Raw genomic sequence first — 25,350 nt, forward strand, 5'->3', positions numbered from 1 at the left:
CGTCCCGTGATGACAACCACACATACGCATTTTTAGGCATTTAATAAATAATATTTTATATTTAATCCTTGTCTCCAGTAGAAGTGCATTGTTTTTTATGGCGGTATAGCGGTATTGAAACTGGTACTGTTGCTATTTTAAGATCCCGCGATTATACGGGGACATATCACCGTATTACCGCCCAAGCCTAAGTTTTACTCCTCATAAAAGACACAGGATTTATTCCTTAAGCTGTATGAAAAAAAATAAAGGCAGTTTGTATTTGGACATCAGGCACAGACTCTGTGTGGGCCTGTCTATATCCAGCAAAAAAAAAAAAAGAAAGCAATAAAAACTGTTTCTCTTTCTCTCTAAACATCTCTTTCACTTTTTGATCTATCCAAGGAAAGGCTTCCTGTGTTGTCTGACCTTTCACCAAAAGGAAACCACACAATTCCCCTCATCACTCAGACTGCAAACCAGGTGTAATGTTTGTGTTTAACACACATAAGGATCCATCTATCAGCAAAGGCTTGCCGTGTTTCTTTTCACATGATGAGCTGAAAGAGCGACTCCTTTTCTGTCAGACTCACTCAACCTTTTGACCTGTTGTTGCCTCTGACCGATATAATTACAGGTCACTTTTTGAATCGGTAATATGCACTATTCAACAAAACAATTTGCTGAAAATGTATGTCTAGACTGGCCTACTCTGCTAAACTAATAAGCACTAATGCAACAAAGTGCTTTTTGTTACCCATTCAAATAAGAAACCATCTCTTGTAGATGAACTGCTCCTTTGTGATTCACTGAAAGAAAAGTTTCAAAACTCCCACACTCAACAAAAATATCTAGGGACTGTGGGCATACAAAGTATTTGAACATTAATGTGACATGTAGATAGGGTTGGGTATCATTTGGTGTTATTTCGATACCAGTGCCTTAACCGATACCTTTGAGCCACAAAATTATTTGACAAAAAAAATATTTTAATCATTATAAACGAACAATATAATTACACATTTATGATAAGTTTCAAGTATAAATCAATTCATATTTTATACATTTTAATTGCATTAATATATTTTTTTGATCATTTGTTTGTTAGCAGAATGCAAGATCTGCATTACACAATTAGACATTACACAATTAAACATAACATTAGCTTATTACTAACCTGGGGAAAGGCTGTCATCACAATCAGCAAACTTTTTTTTTCTAGGGATGGGGCTTGTGACTACATTTATATGAACATCAGTAATGGAATGGTTTGCATTAATCAGAACAAGACCATATGATTAAGGTGTTTACACAAGTTACTTTTTTAATTAATTTTTTTTCTTTTTCGACTTTAGCTGCAGTTGAGCAGTTTCACTTTCATTCAGGAACATTTCATTCATGTCCCTGTGACAAACTAAGGTATTGGATGAGAATATGAAGTAAGGACTGCTGGAAGAGTGTTGTTTTAATAGAATTTGATACCGCACATTGAATGAAAAAAAAATACCTCCGCATTTTGTGACAAGGGAGTCTGTGGTCCTTTAAGGTAATCAAAAATTGTTTACATGGTAGACTCTTAATCAGAGTATTGTCTTAGTTTAAAATATTAATCTCTATGTAAATATACTCACTGAAAGTGCCAGATGATGTCACTAGCTGTCAAAGACAGTGCATTCCTCTCCCTTGAAGTTGATTCCATGAGCCCTCAAATTTCATAAGTTTGACGTGTTTCCCCCCTTACACACACCTTTTGTAAAGCATCTGCTTTCTGTCGCCATGTCAGAATCCTTGCTTCTAAAATATAGCCACACTTTAGATCACTTAGTTTAAGCAAATTAGATCATGCGTGTTGATGAAGGGAGTCGTTCTTCAGGATGCGATGTACTGCACGCTTTGCCTTCTATATCCAAATGCTTAACATCGCAGATGTCCAAATCCATCAAAGTTGTTAAGAATTAAATGTTTAGAGATGGAGTTAATGCACTCGCTTGATGCTTCTTACGTCCTTGTCGCAGCACCAGTGGCATCGAAATTAGGCACAGAAATTCATATGCTGATTCTGTCCAGTGCATACCGGTTACAAAAGTACCGGATTTGGTACCCAACCCTACACAGAGTAGCAGCATTAAATAAAATATAAACATGTGACATTTTCTAGCACTCTGTGCAACACCAAAAGCTTTTGTATTATTAAACCAATAAAGCATTTGTTCGTGAACGCTGCATTATTTGACATTTTTACAAGATTTTAACCAAACTTCCTTAATGTTTTCAAAGGGGAATAAAACCTTCACATTATGAGCTCTCAGAAAAAAAGATGTTTCCATCACCTTCATATGTTATCTGTGAATCCCTGCCCTTACTGCTCTGAAGAATTTCAATATGTCACAGAAAAACACATCAGCAAGCAATAAAGTAAGCTGACTAATCCTCTTAGCACTAACATCTATATACAAGCAGAGCTGCAGATTGTAATGGCTTTATATTTCCTCCGGCAAAAACAGATTCCGGCTCATATCAAGACGAGCTGTCAGTCACGTCGGCTTCCATTGTCTGCCTTGCCATCTTCATCAGCGCTCTGCTCCACAGACTACAGCGAGGCAGCGGCTCTCAATCGAAACCGCTTACGTTCCCACTCAGTTAGCTGATTAAGTGTGGTCACCGAACGTCACTGACTGTGTTACGTGATCTATGCATGAGTCAGGCGAACGGCAGCCTCCTCTGCTCCACTGACTGAATGACATGCAGCGGGTGAGGAGGAGGAGAGCGGGAGTTGAAAGAGGGTGAGCCCAGTGCTTCCCTGCGCTGGGTAATGATGTGCTCCATTCTGCCTTCCCTCTGAGAGCCTCTTGGCTGAGTGAGCACATCCCAACAGAGCCGTCCATCAAACTCAGCAGGCAGTGGCCCACAACCCCCTCCTCGCAGCGCGCACACACACACACGTACAACACGCACACTTGCTCTCCTGCTTTCATTCACTCGCTCTATTCTTTTGGGCCCTTTTTTATCTCCTCCCTGGTGCCTTGTCATCTGCCTCCCTTCAATATCACACGGCCAGCAATTTCTCTGTTGCCAAATCACTTCCAGGCCAATTTCAGCCCACCCAAACACACACTCTTAGTTCAAACTCAATACATTATGGCTGGACAGTGTGGAAATGTATAAAATCTCAGCATTTCCAGTAAGTTCAATAGATTCAAATGGATGTTTTTTATGTTTAGCTTAAATATAAAATTACAACTAGATTTAAATATCACACTATTTGTTAACCATTTTGTTAAAAATGTCCCGCAAATGAAGTAGTCAACATTGTGTAGATGCTAAACAAATGATTTGCTAAAGATCTTTGCAGAAGAGATGCAAACATGAAGGCAAAACTTGTCTGTACAGAAATAATGTATATAAAAAGTATATCACAAACTGAAATTATACGCAAAAGAAGTTATTTCACCGCACTGGGTACAAACAAGGGATGCTCTGATCAGGATTTTTGCAGCCATTACAGAGAGTATCGATGCCACGTCATGGTTGATAGGATGATACCAGGTATTGATTTTGATGCTTCGAGCTTTATATAACTTTGCCATTGCATAAAGCATATTTTCCCCAAGTATGATACTTAAGTGGAGGTTTCTCCTTACCCAAGAGAATAAATGAAAGATGTTGCATATAATCACTTATTAGGGCTGGGTGATTTGGCTTAAACCAAAATCTCGATTAATTGAACATTTTAACTCTCTTACGATTAATGAACAATTATGTTATTCACTTATTTAATTTATTTTTTTGGCCTCATAATTCATTAACAGGCTTTGTACAGAGAGATTTCTGCTTGAAGGGTGCATTAATTGATTTTAAAGTAATATTATCTATGATTATTTACTGAATGTTGAACAACTGAAATTAAAACACACACACTGGTTAAAACCAACTAACAAAGAACTTGCACTTGAAATTAATTGAAATAATCGACTTGGATCCGAATGTCGATTTAGATTACTTTTTGCTTAATCACTCAGCCCCATCCCTTATAATCTCTTATAACCACTAAGTGTGGACATGTCATGGTCAGAAAGAGCTTTACAGAAAATAATAGCTAAAACTAATTTTTAAAATTGGTAAGAAAAAAATAATGCAATTTGGAAACATTGCAAATGATGGAAGAATAATTCATGTCTCAATGACAAAAACATTTGGAGTGCATATTTGATGCATAAGTTAAAATGTCTTCCACTGCTTGTAAACTCGTAAACAAACACTTGCGATTGGTTCATGAGATCGGCCAGAGTAGAATCAGAGTCAGGAAACGTTATTATCGGCTGATACCGATCTCCGACCGATCAATCAGAGCATCCCTAGAAACAAACCTTTACTGAATACTGGTCACATACTAAATAATACTATTTTGTCTACAACTGCTGTAGAAAAGTACTCAAAATTGCACTTAAAAGTGCTGTCAGTACATTTAAACAAACTGTTGCACTGAAATAAACAAAATAAAAATCATAAATAAAAAAAGTATTGTTCTCAGAGTTTTGAACTACACTTATTACAACACAATTTCACAGCAAATGTGATGTAGGGTTGTCACGATACCAATCGTTACTGGAATTTTAAAAACTAAATAGTGGCGAATTTGATGAACTGATGACCTTCACGGCCAATTACAGTCATTTCTGTTGAGCACGTGAACACAACGGCACATCAGTGCTGTATAAGAACATGCTGCACAGCGCTTAAATGTTTGCGGGAAATGGACGTTTTTAAAATTTCAATACCGATTGGTTTCGAATTCCAGTATCATGACAACCTTAATGTGATCTAACTGAACCTGCATATTTTAATGCATTTGAACATGTTCAGCACCTGTAGGTAACCTGAAATAAACAGTACAAATATTTTATCAAAAAAAAAAAAAAATCAGTCTGGATGATATATTGCTCTAGCATTATTTAAAAGCTCTACTTCAAATTATATATATATATATATATATATATATATATATATATATATATATATATATATATATATATATATATATATATATATATTCACATCACACCAACCTTTTTACTTTAATCTAAGAATTCTTTTCTGCACATTTGCTTAAATGTCTACAATCTCATTAGGAAGTTTTAAACCCTCAAATCAACACACTCCTATAGATTAAAAGCTTATGTCTGTGGTTTAGTGTGGGTCTAAATGCTGATAACTGTGGATAAGCAAAAGTGTGTCCAAATGTGAGTGTGCAGAGGCATGGGGGAATCTGACACAGTGTTAGCACAGCCTGATTATGTAATTTCATTATCCACGACAATCTGCACTCAAGCAACGGCAAAGAAAATTACTGGATTGTAAATCTGTGCTCCATCAATTACACACACCGAATCTAAGCCATCCTTGCTGATTTCACAAATCAATAGTGTCAAGACAACATTATGTTATTCCTAGCGGAACAAGGCACTTAAAACCTCAATTTCCCATTGAATCATGAAAGCCTCCACATTTGAACAGATTGTATGAAATTCTTGCACAGTGACATACTTAATTTTCCATCTGCTTGCTCTCTCTGCGTCTACCTTTATATGACAGAAAGACTGTCAACAAAGATACCGTCTGTTGAGTCTGGGTGGGAAGACACCTCACAATCTGACTCAATTTTGATTCAGTGACTCTATAAATGATCAGCTGACAATCATTATTCAAAGCTGAAGAGACTAGTTGTCAAGTTCTATGGTAAAATCCATAGCCAAATGATAGAAATACAATAAAAGGAGGGCTTGCAGCTTCCATTCAACATCAGAATGACCTAAAACTATATCAATTACTGTGGATATGCATGATGCTGATCAACCAATGCACTTAAATAAAAACACTTCTAACATTTAATTAATTTATATTCAAAATTAATGTATATTCAAAACAATAAATTAGAGAACACATATTATATAAAAAATAAATAGGAAATAAGGGTAATATTAAAATAACTGAGAAAGAGTGGGAAAAGTATTTTTAAAACACAGTCGAAATCAACATCCTCTTCAGTCTATAGGGAATCTGGTTGGAAAAATATCATTCATTTTTTCGTCACCCCTGAGCAGAAGAGATACTTAAACAAAAATGCAGTCTGCTGGAGACTATGTGGCTCAAATGCAGCAAATCATACACATATATTCTGTTTTTAAATTCAGGCATTTTGGCAAGAAATTCATAAATGTTTAATATATTCCATATCCCCATTGATTTTCCTTTCTCAATTCTATGGCTTAGGCTTCAAATGTTAGAAGGTAAATCTGACAAAAAACTGCTGAAAATGTTGCTGGTAGCTTGTAAAAAGCCATAACCAAAAATGGTTACAGCTTGAAATACTTCAAATTAGTGACTGGTTTGACAATTTATGAAATCTGTAAGATGGACAATGAATCGTCGTTTACAGACTGAGGAGCTTAATAAGACATTGAGAAAATGGGTAGAATATATTCTTCCATTAAGCCCAGATTTAATATAGAATGTATAGTCAGAAAGATGTGAATTTGATTGTTTATTTTGTGTATTTTTTGTAATGAGAGAAAACAAAAGAAAGATAGTGAGAAGAACAATAAAAAAATAAAATAAATAAATAAAAATGTACATTTAAGATCCTAAAAGTACCATTCTCACAGTTTCATACATATATAGTTCAGGGAAAAAGGGGAACATTGGGTGCCACAATATAGGTTAAAACAGAAAAGTACACAATTGAATTGTAATTGAAAAGCAATAAATCGGTTTTTCTTTTGACAATATACAAAACAATTATGAGTAGGGCCAGACAGAATCTGCAGACATTTGTTGCTATTTCGGCGTAGAACTTTGTAAAAAATGTGCGGACTTACGCGGAATTATTTTGAGAATATCATAACTAAAAACGTAATAAATGACATACAAAATAACACATTTTTTAAACTTTTATTTAATGTTTACAACGCAAATCCATCTAGATCCACTTATTTGGTAAACAAAGCAAGTCTCTCATATAATACATCTATTAAAAAGACAAAAAAATATGACTTTACAAACTGTATTGTAAATTAATTAAATGAATTAATTAAATTAGTAAAAATAAATTAACAGTTTTATATTGGTCAATATTACTGAAATTAATTTAAAACTGAACAAATATAAATTTACATACATTTACACAATAAATGGACTCAATGATGGGCCAAAAATCTGCAGATTTCTGCGTGTAAAGATTCCGTGTGGGCCCAATTATGAGTGTATTGTTTTTCTTATAATGTCCTTGAATTATTAATGTAACTTCAATATTTATTTATGGAAATTCTTTGTATTTGATAGTTTCTTTTATTTCTGGATTCCGGTGTTTGGTTGTTTTGTGTATCCAATGTGGAAGACTATATACCATACATCTGTATGTAAATTTGGGAACTGAAATAAAAACTAAATGAGAAAAAAATAAATAAAAATGGATATTGATGCAGATGCATTTAGGACAATCTTGTACACAACAAGCATTTATTTATATGATGTCCTGTATGTTTTACCAATAAACTGCATTTTTTATTATTTATTCATTTATTTTTTGGCAGCTCAGTTTAGCACTAGAGTGCATCTGTTAATCCACTTTTCCCACCACAGAGTGGGCTCAATCTTAAAATATTGTGCAAAAAAAATGCAAATCCTTGAGTAAATCTAATTTACATTAAGATTAATTCATTAGTGCCGTAGGGAATAGTGTAATCCAGTTCTAAAAATGGAATTAGGGCTGCACAATATATTGTTAGAGCAGCGATATCGCAATGTGTGTGTCCGCAATAGTCACATCGCAAGATATGCAATGTTGAGTTGGGAATATAGATGACCAGAAATCAGGTCAAAACACACAATATTTGTGAAGACACCGCAGAATTGAACCATAACAGATTAAAAGTTTATCATCTGCATGAGTATTTATGGCCTGCAACTATAAGTATTTTAAAGAGTTTAAATTTTGGAGTTTTTAATAGCACGTAAAGAAGTTTATCAAAGATTAATTTTATTGAATTATTTATATGATGAAGACTATGCAATGTTATTTTACATTTGAGTACATTTTTGTAGACTCTCCCCAGAAAAACATAAAGCACTGTTTATTTCACTTTAATATTTGCTCTATTGTGTTTATGACTTTAGTTAGTTTATTATATCTAAATAATAAAGTACATAAAATAAACATGTCACTTTGCTACAAAATCTTCGCAATCAATCTAAAGTAATGACTTAACAAGAGCTATTTAAGTCATCTGGTGAAATTGTATTAATATCGCAGAGAAAAAAAATAAAGCAATGTCAAATGAATCCAATATTGTGCAGCCCTAAATGGAATAGCTTCTCTTAGAGTCCCCTCACCTGCATTTTACAATTTTACAAGAGAATAATTTAAAACTATTTCATAGGATCTTACTTTTACGAACATGACAAATCTCATTGAACTCCAGTAAATTTGAAAAAAGCTCTTGTATGCAAAGCATTTGATAATCAACACTGAGAATGAAGGAAACAAAACTGCTCAAGGAAGAAAAATCTTGGGCTGGGACCTTGCAGAGAGGAAGCATCAGGTGAAGTAAAAGTACACCGTCACTAAAGATCAAGGTAACACAAAGACCAACTGGCACTTCCTCCTGATCCGGCACATCAATCACCTTAAAAAACCCCTAATGGATTCTTCCCTCTAACCTGTGGGTGACTGATATGCATCTTGGAACACAGAAAGCACGGAATCGGATACTGAAACAAGGTGTCACATTCTTCACTCCTGTTCTCAGGATTCCAATGTAATATTAAAACATGGTTCTTTAAGGTGTGTGAGGAATGCTGTGCAGGGAAATTTGATTTTGATGGGCTCAGAGGAAAGGAGATCATTTTGAAGCTCTGCTTGAGGCTTGACAGGGTTTTTTAGTTCAGATTAGTTAAAATTGAACATTAAAGCCATCTCAAGGCAACCTGAATCCAAAAGCACTACCTCACAAATTATATGCACTCCATGCTTCTTATATATCAGACAACAAGCCTACAATGAATCAGTACAAATTTCTTCCAGTTTAACAGTAGCGTGACCCTAGATAACCCCTACTGCCATGGAAACACAAAGTAAATGAGTCTACAAAGTGTGCAGCTGCTGTGTGGGAAAAACAGTGAGAAACATGCCCTCCAGCAAAGATGTCATCCAACTCATACAATCCTGCAAGTTGCGGATACTCTAGCATGAAAAGCATACATATAATTCATTCAACACTTCATTAGCACACTGTTGAGCATCAAAGTTCCCAGTCTATTGCTCTGTTTGAATCTGCTATAAGATGAGATTGGCTTGATTGGATCACAAGTAAAATGATAGATACATACTCCCGTTTACACCTGGTGTTCTAATAAATCTCTTTTGTACACTTTTAAATGCTTTGCTAATTTCTTTGAGTCTATGAGCAGGTTTATGTATTCATGTATATTCTGATCGATTTAATTTTGAGAAATAAGCTCGCACAATTTAAATTATGATATACAGTGCGGGTTTAGTCCATCAAAACTAATCGCTATTTTGTATTTTCTATTAGATTTGATTCAGGTGATTGGCTACACCTTCTACAGCTGGACTTTCTTTCTCTGAAAGCATTTGAGAGTTTCTTTGGCTGTGTTTTGAATCAATGTCCACCCTGGTTTCATCTTCATCCTCCTGATAGTGTCGATGTTGGACTGAAGCAGCTAATATTCATTAACACTGTTATTCAGCAGAGGGCTGCTGAATAAATTCTGAGAGATTTCAGCTGCTGTCTGGGCTTTTACTGCCCTTCTACACCTCCCTTTCTTCATGCGTTCAATACTTTTTCCTGTGTTATTTTATTTCATTACACATAACTTAATTTGTAAAGTAATTAGAATTGTTTTCTTTTCATATATGCATTTCATTGGTTGTTAAAAAGTCAACAGCAACTTTAGAAATACGTTTTCTGAGAAATATGGTGACCTGTTCAATACTCATTTCCCCACTGTACTATGACAGCTGCAAAACTATGCTGAATACTGTATGTTAATTTGCATTCAAATTACAACCGGTACGAGAAAGTTGTGCTTTTGACCCTTTTTTACTTCAGTACTAGGGTTGTCGTGATACCATTAGTTAATCTTACTATACTACACCAGCTAAATATCACAATACCAAGTAGTATTGCAATACTGTAATTCATAACTCAAATTATAAAAGGAAATTATCAGAAATACTATATTTTATTATAATAGGCCTACTTGAATTTAATACATAATTCCCTTAAGGTCAAAAAGTATTATTTGCACATCATTTCACCTAAAATTTATTCACTCTTTTTGTTTAATTTGTAGATAACTGACAAACAAAAAATACATTAAAATAAAGATACAAATTATACAGAATGAAATTAGTTACAAAAGAGCATTGTCCAACAAACTTAGTTATATGAAGTGGTCAAAAATTGTCTCATCAGGCAACAATCCTAAGTAATTCAAAATTTCACTAATAGAGTTGTTCTTTTAAAAAGATTTTGGCTGTTGTTGTAGCTACTAAATTATATTAATAGGAACAGAAATTAACTGATTCAGGTGTGTGCTCGAACTGAAGCATTAGAAAACGTAAAATAGGCTACCATAAAAGGCACAAATGCAACTTCAACTTTAAAGGGCTCCACGGACTAATAAAATAAAATAGTATATTGTTGCACAAATGTGTAAGCATTTTAGGGATTATTCCACATGCAAAATCTATAGTAGATAAACCAATAATGACGATACTACCATTTACAAACTACAGTGGCACAGCCAGTATTTTTGAGCCATAGTATCGCCATAGTACCGGTAAACCGTGCAACCCTATTCAGTACAATCTTATGACTTCAAAAGGGAAAATTAAATCTGGCTAGCTGATTTTACCATGTCCCGTTGTGTTTAAGAATATAGTCAGAAGACATTAAGTCTTTTGTGACTGTGAACTACCTGTGAAAGGGCAAAACGTTCTAGTTCACACCTGTTGTTCACTTGTGACTGAATTAACTTTAAAATGCATCTTTCTAACAGGTGTAAAAGATCATTAAGTTAACACCAAACCTTTGTGCAATCTATTAGTCAGCCAGTCAATCATGCAAAAGACACAGTCATGCTCAATTAGCGGTTTCCCTCAAAAGTTGTTTTTAAACCTCATTTAAAAAGTCTACAAACACCACGCCGCAAGTTCACGCAGCATGAAATGAATCGATCTCCCTGAATTCAATGTGCTGAGAAATCAGATTAAGCTGAAACCATTCAGACCTTCTTTACATGACAAAAAAATGCATTGCTAATCTACAAGCATCCTTGCACAGGGGGTTGCCGCATTCTTTGAACTCTATAGACCAACAAAGATAAAATAACTGGTGAGTGGAATGCGTTATCACACCACAAAGACTCGTTCATTGAAGGAAACAGAGATAAAAGGTGCTGAGATGGGAGCATAAACCGCTGCACACTTGTAAGAGAGCGCATCGTTTCTCTGCAAGCACCCTGAGCTCCCTCCCGTGCACCACTGGAATACATCAAACGTGGACAAGATGGCTAATTAGTCCTCATTACAAAGGGAGCCAGGCTTCTTACATCAGCAAACAATCGCATCCATCAAAGCTTGACAGCGCAGATCAAACAGAGACAGAGCGGCTCTCTTCAGCAATATAGTGCGATTTCTATTTAGCAGCCTGATAGGAGCTGGGCTGTTGCTAGCAAGTAAGAGACGAGGGGTTTCCGACACATGGCATCATTTCCTGTCATTACCACGAAACATAACGCGCCTGCTTTCTGCAAACAGATCCATGAGCCCTGCGCCGTTTTGAAGGGAATAAACTGACTAATCGTTTTTGACAAATACACCATTTTGGAGTGTCTGACTTCTCCCGACACCTCTTCTTTTCCCCAAATGTCAGAAAAGCACTGAGTGTAAAAGAGCAGATGAAAAGGTTAGAGCACAGGATTACTGTGTGCAGCCGCATATTACTCATAGCTGTAGACACCACATCAGTCAGCTGATGAGAAGTGTTGGCGGGTTCACACATCATAACAAACACAGCCGAGTCCAGACAGACGTAAAACATACGTGAATACCTACATTTGCTTACAGGAATACAACCACGGTGGCATTTTCAGCAAACCACATATTTATTTGATTCAATCAGGGGATTACAATCCTGAAGTAATCCAACATCTCTCTTATTTTTAACATTTCAGAATACTTACTTGCAAAAAGCAGTAGATCAAATTACTAGCATGGCCAAAACAAATACAACAGCTGGAATAAAAGCCCTGTCACACTTTGAGAAAAATCGCTGAACAAACTGGTGTGACGTGATTTTAAACAAAATCAGGTCAAAATAAAATGAGTTATTTAAGTGCAAAACAGCTTGCCACGCAAACATTCTGAAAATTATACTTTGGCTAGCGAACACCTTTAACCCTTTGATGCACAAGCTATAACAACCCCTTTAAATTCTTAATTGAGCCCTTTTCATTTTCTATGTTCTTGCCTTCTTCCCTGGGCATTCTTTGGTTTTATATTTTGAAAGAATATCTATCTATCTATCTATCTATCTATCTATCACAATATATATATTTTTATCTATAAAATAAATATGTGTATGTAAAATCTTTGAGAAATGTGTGCCAGGTGAACAGTGTTTAGCAGTAAATGCATTTCTTTTGGCAGCAATTAGGCAACAGCAAAGGGCCTATATGGGTCATTTTTGACACTTATTTTAAAACTGATGTACAAACACAAAAACTGTACTAAACACAAGTGTTTGTGTGAGTTTAAAACAAGATAATTTATGAAAACCTGTTATTTTAAACAACAAAATGCATTTAAATTAAAGATTCTGCAAAAAAAAAAAATGCTCAGCCATGATAGAAATAACAGGAAAATAGTATGGGTCATTTTAGACCCATGGTGTGCATAAAAAGGATAGTGACAGTGGTAATGATTTATATTTAAAATGTAAAAAACAAACAAAAAACAGTAGAAGGCTTTAAGCTGATAAAAAAAAACAAGTTTATCCAGGATTATTGGAATTCCTGGAATACTAAGTGATAAAGGTGACATCTTGCAAAGATACAGAAAAAAATAAACTTAGTCGGGTCACTTTAGACCCATATTGTGCATCAGAGGGCTAAACAGACCATGCAGATTATGCAATGGGTAGATTAGGTTCTGGGGCTCTGATTTGGGAAAAAAAAGACTTCAAACCAGATAGTTTTAAAGTGCTATTATTTTTCAACAACAGAGAAATAGCTTGTGGGGTTTAATCTGTAGCAAAGAGTGCATCTTTGCTACTTTCAGAAAGCTGCCAAGCATTCTGAACTGGGGGGTGGGGGGGGGGGGGGTCAATCAAGGGTGACCTCCAACATGTCTAGAACAAAGAATGAGAACCACTGGATTAAATGACCTTTATAAAAGGACAAGAAAAACCTAGACCTGTTAGTGACGGCTTCCAACTGAATCACTTAGAAATTGGAGCACTGAAATCATCCAATTAGACAAACCAGAAAAACAATATTAACGTCTGCTTCTTTGCCCTTAGCTTTATTACAAATGAGCAGCATGTTAGTCTAATTGTAAAATGAAGCAGAATCGTTTCACTTGCATGTGTGTCAAAACAAATGACACATCATGAAGACTGATTAAGAATTTCTGACACCACAATGACCTTTAAACTGTTGCAACCGCTCAAACAAGGGAGGAAAAACCCAAGAAAATTAGTTTCCTGTTATGGATCTGAACAGCAAAGGTATCTATAACAGTTTGACAGCTTAAAACACACCCAGACATTAAATACATTAAATACAACAGACAAATGCCAGCCATACAGCTTTCAATTGGAAATCTGGCTGAGCCACAACATGCAAACACTGCAGCACTGCAATAGCAGGTATGCATCTGCAAGCATGCACGATCATGGAGCTGCAGTGAAAGCATTTGAACGCAAATCTAACGCAATAAAATGCGTTCAAGCTAATGAAAGACAAAGAAAGTTTGCCTGCCACTGCAGTGACTACACAGGCTGTCTGCCACACTCAATTTAGCGCCAGTCATCAGACTGAACAAATGACATTTCACTTGCATGAGACGACTGGTGATTCCATGAATCTTAAAGAGCAAATCAACAAGTAAAGCGTCCAAATCGACTGCATTAGTGATGAGATCAAGATTGCAATGCTGCAGAAATCCATTGTAAATGCCCATACCTGGTAGACGTGCCCTTCCGTACATCACAGATGCTGCATTTGAAGGCTTCGGCACTGTTTCTGAAAGTGCACACGCTACAGTCCCAAAATCCGTTGTCCGCTGTCGGTTTGGCTTGTCTTTTTGGCCTTTAATGACAAGAGAAGCTCAAATTATTAAGGTCAACTTTCACGTTTGCCCCTAACATCCTACACGTCGACTCGAATGCGTTTAACCGAAGCGAAGTGGCACAGAAAGTGACAGAAAATCCGACACATGACGCGCGAGGACGGTTTATTAGAACCGGAAAATACTGGAAACGCACGCTAACCAGCTAACTAGCCACGGTTATTCTCCACAGCTGCTAGTCACCAGAGACATGTAATTCACTTAAAGGGTCTAAGATTGGTGTCCGCTGGCACGGCAGCTAGCGTTAGCCAGTGAGCTAAAGATATCGCGTCGGTGAACGGCGTGAAATCGAATGTCAAAAACCGTCCGTTTAACGGCGAACTTCGATTAAAAACCCCGTCCAAAGAGGCCAGGCGTATCCCGTAGGAGAGAAATCTCTTTGTCTGAGAGGCACCGAGTCGTGTTTAGAGTCCTCTGTGAAGAAGAGAAAGCCGCCATAGCTGCGCTTGTTTCTGAGAGAAAGGAGAAACACTCCTCGAGAAAAGCATCCGAATATCCACCGAGCAAAAAAACAGCCGCGCGGACACCAAAATCGCCCCAGAAACTACCGACTGTTGACGCTTTCTTACCTGGTCGGGCTCTTTTTGTCGCCCATTGTGGAAAAACAGACTCTCAGAAGACCGAAAAGGGATCCGTAATTAACAATAATTGTGCGTAAAGGTCCGTGTGAGCGTGTATGTGTGTGTATGGTGGATCCACACTGAGAGAAGCGCTTGCAGGCAGACTCGCCTTCCCCCGACTGACTGACTGACTCTAGGCAGGGCGAAGAGACTGCGGACCCCGTGACTGCGCCGTCCAATCACCGCGGTTTTCGATTTAAAAGTCTCGCCAGAAATAATCGGCACGGATGGAGTAATACTACTACACTGCTCTCCGATTGCCAAACGTAATTAAGACTGTGTGTCTGTCGAGGTGAGAGAAAGCAGCAGTGAAAGACTGACTCGATGACTGAATGACTCTGCTACACGTCAACAGCGCTGAGGAGTGTGCGTTCAGCTGGGCTACAAAGTCAAGTTCAACTTGGGACACCTCCATACTGGAATATACATGCATGCGTTTACTTTATTCTGTGCCTTGACATCTCAAAGCAATGCATGGGAATGCTTAGGCATGACATGATCCCAGTGACAGTTTTAAATCTGTCTTCAAGCATCTTAGAGTGCAACAAGTTTGTCACTGCAGCCAGTTACATACAAGTAATACAATATAGAGCAGGGGTGCCCAGACTTCTTTATATGAATCAAGGGCCAAAAACCAAATATCACTGGCAGCCGTGGGCCAAAGATAAACATACCAAACTATTTTACATTAAAATTGCCATCGGTAATTTTCTCATTTATTTCATAATATTTAAGAATCACTTTGAATTGTATTAACTAATGCAGTATAGCTTTTTAAAATGACAAATCATTGCAATAAAAGCATCACATTTATAACATACTGGTGTTCAAAGCTGAATACACAGGTCAAGTAGAGTCTGCCTATGACTTGATTTGCTCACCAAACTCTCTGCATTGTCCTCAATCAGTCGCGTGACAGTTTATACATTTTAAAACTTTATTACAGCATTTAAACTGAAACATTTAATTTCAGTTCGCTTTTTTGTTGCTTAACAGTAAAACAAACAAATAAAAGGTTGCATTAAATTTGAAATGACAATCTCTAAAGCATGCCAGTCATTCTCCCTCTTCACAGATGGGATGGTGGGCCAAATCAAAGATTACCAAGGGCCAACTTTGACCAATTTTTAATATCTCTGACATACAGTTTCTCAGTTTTAAAAAGGCATAGTTTACCCTGAAAAAAAAATTTTGTTCTTAATTTACTCATCCAAGTTACTTCTTTTCCTCCTCAGAACAACACAGATTTTTAGCTGAATCCATGATCACCAGCACTTTGAGAGTAAAAAAGTTATTACAGAAGGCAAAATACACATATGTTGTCATTGTTTCTATTATTGTTGTAAAGAATTCTCAGTTTCTTAAAATCATTTACATTTTTTAATGAAAGGAGCTGAGCCGAAAGCCAAAGCTTTTGATTTACCGGTCAATTTACGTTCCTACTCTCACCTATGTTCATGAGCTTTGGGTCATGACCGAAAGGACAGGATCTCGGATACAAGTGGCCAAAATGAGTTTCTTTTGCAGGGTGGCAGGGCACACCCTTATAGATAGGGTGAGGAGCTCTGTCCCCCGGGAGGAGCTCGGAGTAGAGCCACTGCTCCTCCACATTGAGAGAAGTCAACTGAGGTGGCTCGGGCATCTCTTTCAGATGCCTCCTGGATGCCTACCTAGGGAGGTGTTCCAAGCATGTCCCATCGGGAGGCAACAGTATTTGGATGCAGCCCTTATGTTGCAAGCTGAGATTGCATCACTCAGAGGTGCAATGTCAGACATAATACAGTGAATAGAGCTAGTGATGTCACTGTGAGGGGTAGGGCTGGGGTTAGGTGAGCACATTAAAAAACATTGGATGCAGCTCAGATTGCATCTGCACCGAGTCTGCAACCAGAACCCTCTCTTGGGAGGAGGCCTCAGGGGAGGACACAGGACACGCTGGAGGGACTATGTCTCTCGGCTGGCCTGGGAACACCTTGGGATCCCTATGGAGGAGCTGGAGGATGTGTCTGGGGAGAGGGAAGTCTGGGGTTCTCTCCTAAGACTGCTGCTCCTGCAACCCGGTCACAGAAAAGTGGACGAAAATGAAAGGAAATTAAGGAAACAATCATAGCAAGGGGCCACACAGTGGCTCGGTGGTTAGCACTGTCGCCTCACAGCAAGAAGGTCTCTGGTTCGAGCCCTGGCTGGGTCAGTTGGCATTTCTGTGTGGAGTTTGCATGTTCTCCCTGTGTTCATGTGGGTTTCCTCCGGGTGCACCGGTTTCCCCCACAGTCCAAAGACATGCACTATAGGGGAATTGGATAAACTAAATTGGCTGTAGTGTATGTGTGTGAATGAGTGTGTGGATGTTTTCACTTGTTAACATCTGGAAGGGCATCCACTGTGCAAGACATATGCTGGATCAGTTGGCGGTTCATTCCGCTGTGGTGATCCCTGATGAATTAAGGGACTAAGCCGAAAGAAAATGAATGAACAACCATTGCAATTAAAGTATAAAATAAATTAAACTAATATTTATTATATTAATGATTAATTAATCAAGCATTATATAATTGTAAATAGTGTCTTGTGATCTAATTAAACATGTCTCTATTTCTGCAACTGTGCCTATTAAAGATTGTGCCTAAAAAGAAAAGCTGGAGTGAGAAATTGTTGGACATAAGACCTTTTAGAAAACAGAGTTGTCATTACACCTGTAATTTTTGTACAAATCAACAGCATGAATTGCTGAAAATATGCACAAAGAGAGTGACATTCATTTTATACCAACTTTAAGCTTGCACAAACTGCACTTGTTGAACACACAAGAACCAACGTATGTCATGACCTTTTATCTGCGGTGGCATGCGTGACCAGAAACTAACTGTGCCAAAATAAAGGGCTGTGTTACTTACTATAAACACAATATACCTCACCTGTTTCTCACCGCACGGTCAATGAGATCAAGAAGGGAACACACACGTAATGAGCAACAGACCGAGATGTGAGTGTTTTTCTTACGGACTTCATGATTTCAATTTCTCAAGTGTCCAGTCTTCATCTGCGGCTCCCATTTATTTTGGATTGCACAGTGAAAACAAACCCTCGAAGAGGCCCCTCATGGCAGACACAAGGGCCCCTATGTGGGGGGGGGGATATGAAATGTGAATCATTAGCTGCTCTCCAGGGTTTCAGCCCCTCTGTGCCCCCTTTTCTCCCCATGGTCTATGTTGCAACTTCATGACAGACTCTCATAAGTTTATTACCGACTGATGTTGATTGGAGGTTTGATCTGGAACTCACTGCAGATGGTTTCTTACAAAATCCAGGACAGCTAAGAATACAAACATCTAAGGTTTGCAAAAGCCAGGAACTTCAAAGGCCAATTCAGAATAGGATACTTCAGGATACTGGAATCACACAGTTGTGAATGCAAAATACAACACAGATGCTGTCAAAGTGTTTTCATCACGTCAGATGAAACATGAAATATTACACAGTTCTGAATACCCGAACTTACAAACATCAAGTTCACACTGTGCCTTCAAACGCTCATTCATTATTGAATGCAAAGAACTTGGAAAAGTTATACAAATCTGTCAAATCCAATTCAGAAAACGATACCAGAACCACACTGTTGTAAATACAAAATACAACAAAGTGTTTTAGTCACAACAGATGAAATATGAAATATTACACTGTTCTGATTACCTGAACTCACAAACATCAAGTTCACACTCTTCCTTCAAACACTGATTCATTATTGAATTCAAAGAACTTGAATGTTTGTGAGAATCTGTCAAATCCTTAATTTAGATTAGCTTGCCTGTGATGTTTTAAAATTAGAAAGGTACATTTGGCTGTCACCTTTGTGCTAGCAGATTGATGTCAGATTTCTAGCTCTTGCGTGCTGTCTCATGAATGATGTGGGAGTAGGTGAATTATAAAGATGACTCAGATAAACACATGCGATCACAGATGAAGGAGATGAAATGGAGAGAAACTGAGAACGTGGTTTCTTTCTGTTCTGTTCTCAGTGTGACTGGTCAATCTTTATTTGAGGATACATTTTAACAGCCAGTGATTTTTTTGGATACATGGACTTTAACAAAGACAGGAGTTTATTAGAATTGGCACCAGACCCGAGATTGAAATGAATGAATAAATTAATAATTGATGTGGTTTTCCCTTATAGACATCTGATCTATGGAAATATATGCAAATTACATATATGACATAAGTTCATATTTGTATTTCACATATATATAAATAATTTATTATATATGCAACATATATTTTAAAACATTGAAAAAATGGCCATTTACTTATCTTTCAACTGTTTGAAATACAAATATGTTCATATATGTTATATATAATTATATATGTCCATATATGAACACATATATACAATTATAGCAAATATATATATATGGACATGTACATATTTGCAATTCCAATGGTTCAAATAAACATATCTACAAGGCACTTTTTGTGTCTGTGGATTCACTCTGAATATTCACCCTGAATAACTTCCTATATAACATATAATAATCAGTATATTGGCTCAGAAAATACATCTGTGCTTCTGTAACTTTAAAGAAAGTACTAAATAATACAGGTCAAAATGGGTCAAAATATTTCCATATCGAGTGTTCCTGTGTTTGACTCATGTCAGTCAATCTATGTGTATGTAAATGTATAATAAAAAAAGACAGTGGCCTGTTTTGTAATTATTATTTGTGTGTGTGTCAGTTGTACTTGAAATGAAGACTTCTTTCTAGAACATATGATGCTTTGATGCTTGATGCTTTGACTGACCCAGATAAGTCTAAAACTAGATGGGAACAGGATTTGGGGATAATACTGAAAAATGACCTATGAGGTCAGTTATGTAGAGATGAGGTTTCCTCAACTTGAACTCCACATTAAGACTAATCCAGTTAAATTTCTTACACCATCTTTATTACACTCCATACAGATTGCACACATTTAAAAACAGTATTTCTCCTATCTGCTTCAGATTTGGTATAGAAAAAGGAAAATTTTTGCATTCTACATGGCTGTGCCCTAAAGTGAAAGTGTTGTGGGTACAAGTGCAATATCATATCACAGAGTCATGGAATTGAATTTCCATTGGATCCAAAGATACAGTTGAAGTCAGAATTATTAAACACCCTGAATTATTAGCCCTCCTGTTTATTTTTTCCACAATTTCTGTTTAATGGAGATCACATTTCAGCACATTTCTAAACATAATAGTTTTAATAACTCATTTCTAATAACTGATTTATTTTATCTTTGCCATAATGACAGTAAATAATACTTGACTAGATATTTTCAAGACACTTCTATACAGCTTAAAGTGACATTTAAAGGCTTAACTAGGTTAACTAGGCAGGTTAGGGTAATTAGGCAAGTTAATGTATAATGATGGTTTGTTCTGTAGACTATCAAAAAAATGTAGCTAAAAGGGGTTAACAATTTTAACCGTAAAACGCTTTTTTTTTATTAAAAACTGCTTTTGATTTAGCAGAAATAAAACAAATAAGACTTTCTCCTGAAGAAAAAATATTATCAGACATACTGTGAAAATTTCCTTTCTCTGTTAAACATCATTTGGGAAATATTTAAAGTAGAAAAAGAAAATTTAAGGGGGGCTCATCAACTGTATGTTTATTGGGCAATTACACACACTCTAACCTCCAGCATAATCATGTTATTAAGCTTACTGAAATGTTATTGACAATCACTTTGCAAAACGTATTGCTTTAAAATGGAAAACAGACATTGATGTACCAATTGGGCTATGGAGAAGTTTTCAACTCTATACCATTGGAAAAGACCACATATTCTATGATAGGAGAGGGTGAATTACTTAAAAACATTTGAAATCTAGTTTTGAATTATATTAAAACAGTACCACATGATTTTATTTGACAAAATAGTTTTTCCCATTGGCTTATACTGTATCTCCTCCCTTTTTATTGATTTATCTTTATTTTATTATTTTATTTTTATTTACAGTGTGTGTGTGTGTGTATTTTTTACCTGAGTTTGTTTACTGCTTAGTTTCGGTGTTCTGTATTGATAACTTTTGAAAAAGCAAAATGAAAATATAAAATTGACTTCTTTGAAACGTTAGAAAACTTTAAAGAAATAAATGAATGCTTTCTTAGAAAACACACATTCGCATACACACACACACACAACACAAAAATCATTTAATTTCCTCCAGGTTAGTCCTTTTATTTTTCAGGGGTCGCCACAGCAGAATGAACTGACAACTATTCTAGCATATGTTTTACACAGCGAATGCCCCTTCAGCCACAGCCCAGTACTGGAAAACACTCATAAACTCCATACACATGTCTTTGGACTGTGGGGGAAAACCGGAGCACCCAGAGGAAACCCATGCGAACACAGGGAGAACATGCAAACTCCATACCAGCAACTGGAACAGAAATGCCAACTGGCCCAGCTGGGAGTCGAACCAGCGACCTTCTTGCTGTGAGGCGACAGTGCTAACCACTGAGCCACCGTGCCACCCTCCACAACACAAAATGTACTATTAAAAGAGGCCTTGAAAGCATTGAAGTGCAACGATGGCAATTTAAAAAGCCACTTTTATTTGACCTGCTTACTTTTACTAGGTCATTTCAATTCATTCAGAATGTTTGTTTCTAGGATAAATAAAGCACATTATGAATCAATTAAATCAGAGGGGGCTAATGTATCCTTAAAATAATAGTCACAATAAAAAGCATTAAATGCCTGGCTCAAGGACAAAATCAGGGTGACCCTACAATTCTCTCATTTAGTTTGTGCTTGGTTCATGATTAGTCCCTAATTATTTTCAAACCCATAATTCGACAATTACCTCCGATGCACAACTCTGATCTTTGCTGCCATTGTCAAACATGTCTCGCTTAACTCTCCACAGCACTTTTCCTTTCTACTTTTGTAAGCTAAAGGCAAGTGATAAAGAAGCAAAGCGGAGCCTGCTAATTCAGTGTTTTATGCTATTGAAGCCAGAAGGAGCAGAAAAAAGAATCGGATGCATCTCTGCAGCCCTGTGGACAGTTTTCTTGCTACTGGGAATGAGTTTATGCAATTTGTTCTACTTGACCTTTCACCTTACAGATAAAACACATCTGGCTGCCGCCCTTAGGGCTGCTTCTTGTTGGCTAAACTTAATGTGTGTGCGCGTGTGCTTGTGCTGAGCTTCAAACACATTTTCAATGAACAGTAAACACAGTGTTTGGTGACACATTTGAGCTACTTACAATCCACGTTCTCTCTTGGGACAGATGTGGTTGACCATTTATGCATATCTGGCACTGACACTGGGAATTTTATGGACTTTTTGTTTTTTCCTGACTGATTCAAAACAAAATCTGGCCTAAGCTCTCAGCTGGCACGTTACCAGAGAAGGGTTTTATCTGCATACTTGAAACGCAAATTCTTTTAGGATCCCACACTATCAACCCCTCATTTAGATCTCTGGCACATTGAAGCTTGCTTTAACCTAACGAAACATTAAAAAGTTCACTGTTACCGGTACTTTTTTTTCACATTTCTGATGTTTTTTCCTGGTAATTCTTAGTTTATATCCCACAAATTTGACTTTTCTTCTTAGAATGGCAAGGTTGTAGATCATATCTCGCAAAGACAGATTAGTGAGATATACTGTGAATGCATTCAGAATAAAGAAAAAGCCAATTATAATCCCAGTAGCAAGAAACAAAGTCACAATGTAAAATTGTCAGAACTTCAAAACGCTGTATAAACTTTATATAAAGATATAAATGCAAAATACTCTATAGTCTACACTACCTGACAAAAGTCTTGTCATCGATTTGTTGTAAGAGCAACAAACAATAACTTCACAGAAGGTAGATGTTTCCAATGAATCATCTGTTTAACTGCATCTCAATCATCACAAATACTGCAGAAGATCTATTGGAACCCACATGGACTCAAGATTCTTACAGAAAATCAGTCAAGTTGGGTAAGGGAAAAATCATGGTTTGGGGTTACATTTGGTATGGGGGGATACGAGAGATCTGCAGAGTGGATGGCAACATCAACAACCTGAGGTATCAAGACATTTTTGCTGCCCATTACATTACAAACCACAGGAGAGGGCAAATTCTTCAGCAGGACAGCGCTCCTTCTCATAATTCAGCCTCCAAATCAAAGTTCCTGAAAGGAAAAAAGGTCATGGTGCTCCAGGATTGGCCAGCCCAGCCACCAGACATGAACATTATTGAACATGTCTGGGTTTAGATGAAGGAGGCATTGAAGATGAATTCAAAGAATCTTGATAAACTCTGGGAGTCCTGCAAGAACGCCTTATTTGCCATTCCAGATGATTTTATAAATAAGTTATTTGAGTCACTGCAGAGATGTCTGGATACAGTCCTCCAAGCTCATGGGAGTCATACACAATATTAATTCTTTTTCCACTGCACCATAACTTCATATTCTATACTGCACATTATTTCTGTTAAGTGATGAGACTTTTGTCTAAGCAAAGTCAGACCTTACTGTCCTAATTAAATAATAAAAAAAATCAAGGCATGATATTTTATTTAGGTAAAATAAGTGTAATCTAGAGCCCTTTGCATTTCATAAAAGCCACTTCTGATACTAAAATATCAACTAGAAGTCGAGTTATTATTTGTTGTTCCTAAAATTTGGGTAGGTGACAAGACTTTTGTCAGGTAGTGTAATCTAATAGTCTAGAAAGCTTATAAACTTTCAACTTTGAAAAAAATAAAGTTGCAACTATGGAAAATTATTTATTATATATTTAAAATTATAGGATAAACTCATAATTACAAGATAAAGTCAGAGCTACAGACTTAAACTAAAACTTGTGAAAATAATGAAAAGCACACCCCCATTTTGGAAAAAAAAGAGACACATTTCTGAAAGAAAATCAAAAATGTGAGACACAAACTCAGAATTCTGAGAGGAAATGTCTGAATATTGAGATATAAACTCAGAATTGTGAGAAATAAAGTCAGCATTATCATAATTGCAACACACGCATGATAAAGTTGAGTTTTCAAGATATCAAACTGATAATATGAGTTCTCTTACAATGAAACAAACACTGGTGGTCAGAGTCTCAATGATGTCAAATCAAAACAGAAGGAAAAGCAGGAGGCTTTTTTTTTTCATATGTGTCTGTGCTCTGGGAGAATGACGGGGGGAACGGAGGACATGATTTCCTTTTCCACACAAGGAATGTCTCCATAAGAGTTCCTGTTTGGAGAGTGGCTCTCTCATTTTGGTAGAGAGCCAAAAACTGCTTATGTTCTGATGAGCCCATAGTGATAAGGAGAAGCGCAGCCAAATCTTCAGGAAGGTAGATTATCCCACCAAACGCTGGCAAACGCTCAGAGCGCGAGTGTTTTATTTGTCAGAGAAAGAAAGAAAGAGGCAGACTGCGAAAGTCAGGTGAAGAGACTGAAAAAATGACGACAAAGGGAGCCAGACTGAATGTTGGGGGGCGAAGGGGGAGAGAACGAGCGCGAGAGAGAGACTCCTTTAGTCTCATTCTACTGCACAGAGCTTTGCTGAATCCAGGGCAAGCTTCACAAAAGGTTGCAGAACAAAGGCCTGCGAGCTAAGTGTGTGTGCAGGAGAGTATGCATATGCACGCAGGCAGCGTGGTGGGAAGGCTCAATCCCATGGTTTGTTAACTCAGAGGCGCACTGTAACTTTAAACAAGAAAACGAGTCGCTTTGCGTCAGCTGCCAGCTCTCCCACTCTCACTTTCAGATGTCGGTTGGCTCTTTGAAATGAAGAGTGCTTGCTTATCTTTTCAAATTGTCACTCTTCACAGATCCTAAAAGGTTCATCAAAACCAAAGTCACTTGAAAACAATCAAGCATGACAGAGCAAGAATTGCGGGGGAGTTCTTGATCAGAAAAAAACCCTCAAATCAAGCTCTTTGAGCATAGGTCACCTTTAGATGAAGGAATGAGTGGTTTAGAGACTTTGTAATGCTTTTATGTGGTACTTCTGACAAGAGCGGTTTATTCAGAAGACTATAAATCACTCTGTGCGGTCAAGTAGACTTTAGTCTCACAGAGCTAGACATTAAACTGTCTGAGTGACGTTCACTGTTTGTTTTACATACCGTTTAGGGGTGGGCACATTTGAGATCGATGATACCACAATAATATACTATCTCGCAAGGAATGTCAGTTCATACGAAGTAATGAAATCATTTAGAGTTATCTTTGGAAATATAGTAGTTTATCTCATACTGGCAAACTGCCACCAAAAAAAAACACTGCATAATTTTCACGTTCATATAAGACTGATAAA

At 37.0% G+C, this 25,350-nt stretch overlaps 1 protein-coding gene across 1 annotated transcript in view; it reads right to left on the reverse strand.

Annotated features, from left to right (window-relative positions):
* rybpb (RING1 and YY1 binding protein b) overlaps positions 1-15,166 on the reverse strand; it is a 38,305-nt gene extending 23,139 nt beyond the window's left edge. The window contains exons 1-2 of the mRNA XM_056460383.1: positions 14,980-15,166; positions 14,245-14,370 (exon numbers count right to left, since the gene is read on the reverse strand). Of these exons, the coding sequence (XP_056316358.1) occupies positions 14,245-14,370; positions 14,980-15,005 (152 nt within the window). The 5' untranslated portion in view covers positions 15,006-15,166. The remainder of the gene's footprint in view (positions 1-14,244; positions 14,371-14,979) is intronic.
* Between the last annotated feature and the right edge of the window lie 10,184 nt (positions 15,167-25,350).

This window comes from Danio aesculapii, chromosome 6 (assembly GCF_903798145.1).
Source record: "Danio aesculapii chromosome 6, fDanAes4.1, whole genome shotgun sequence".
Lineage (NCBI taxonomy): Eukaryota > Metazoa > Chordata > Actinopteri > Cypriniformes > Danionidae > Danio > Danio aesculapii.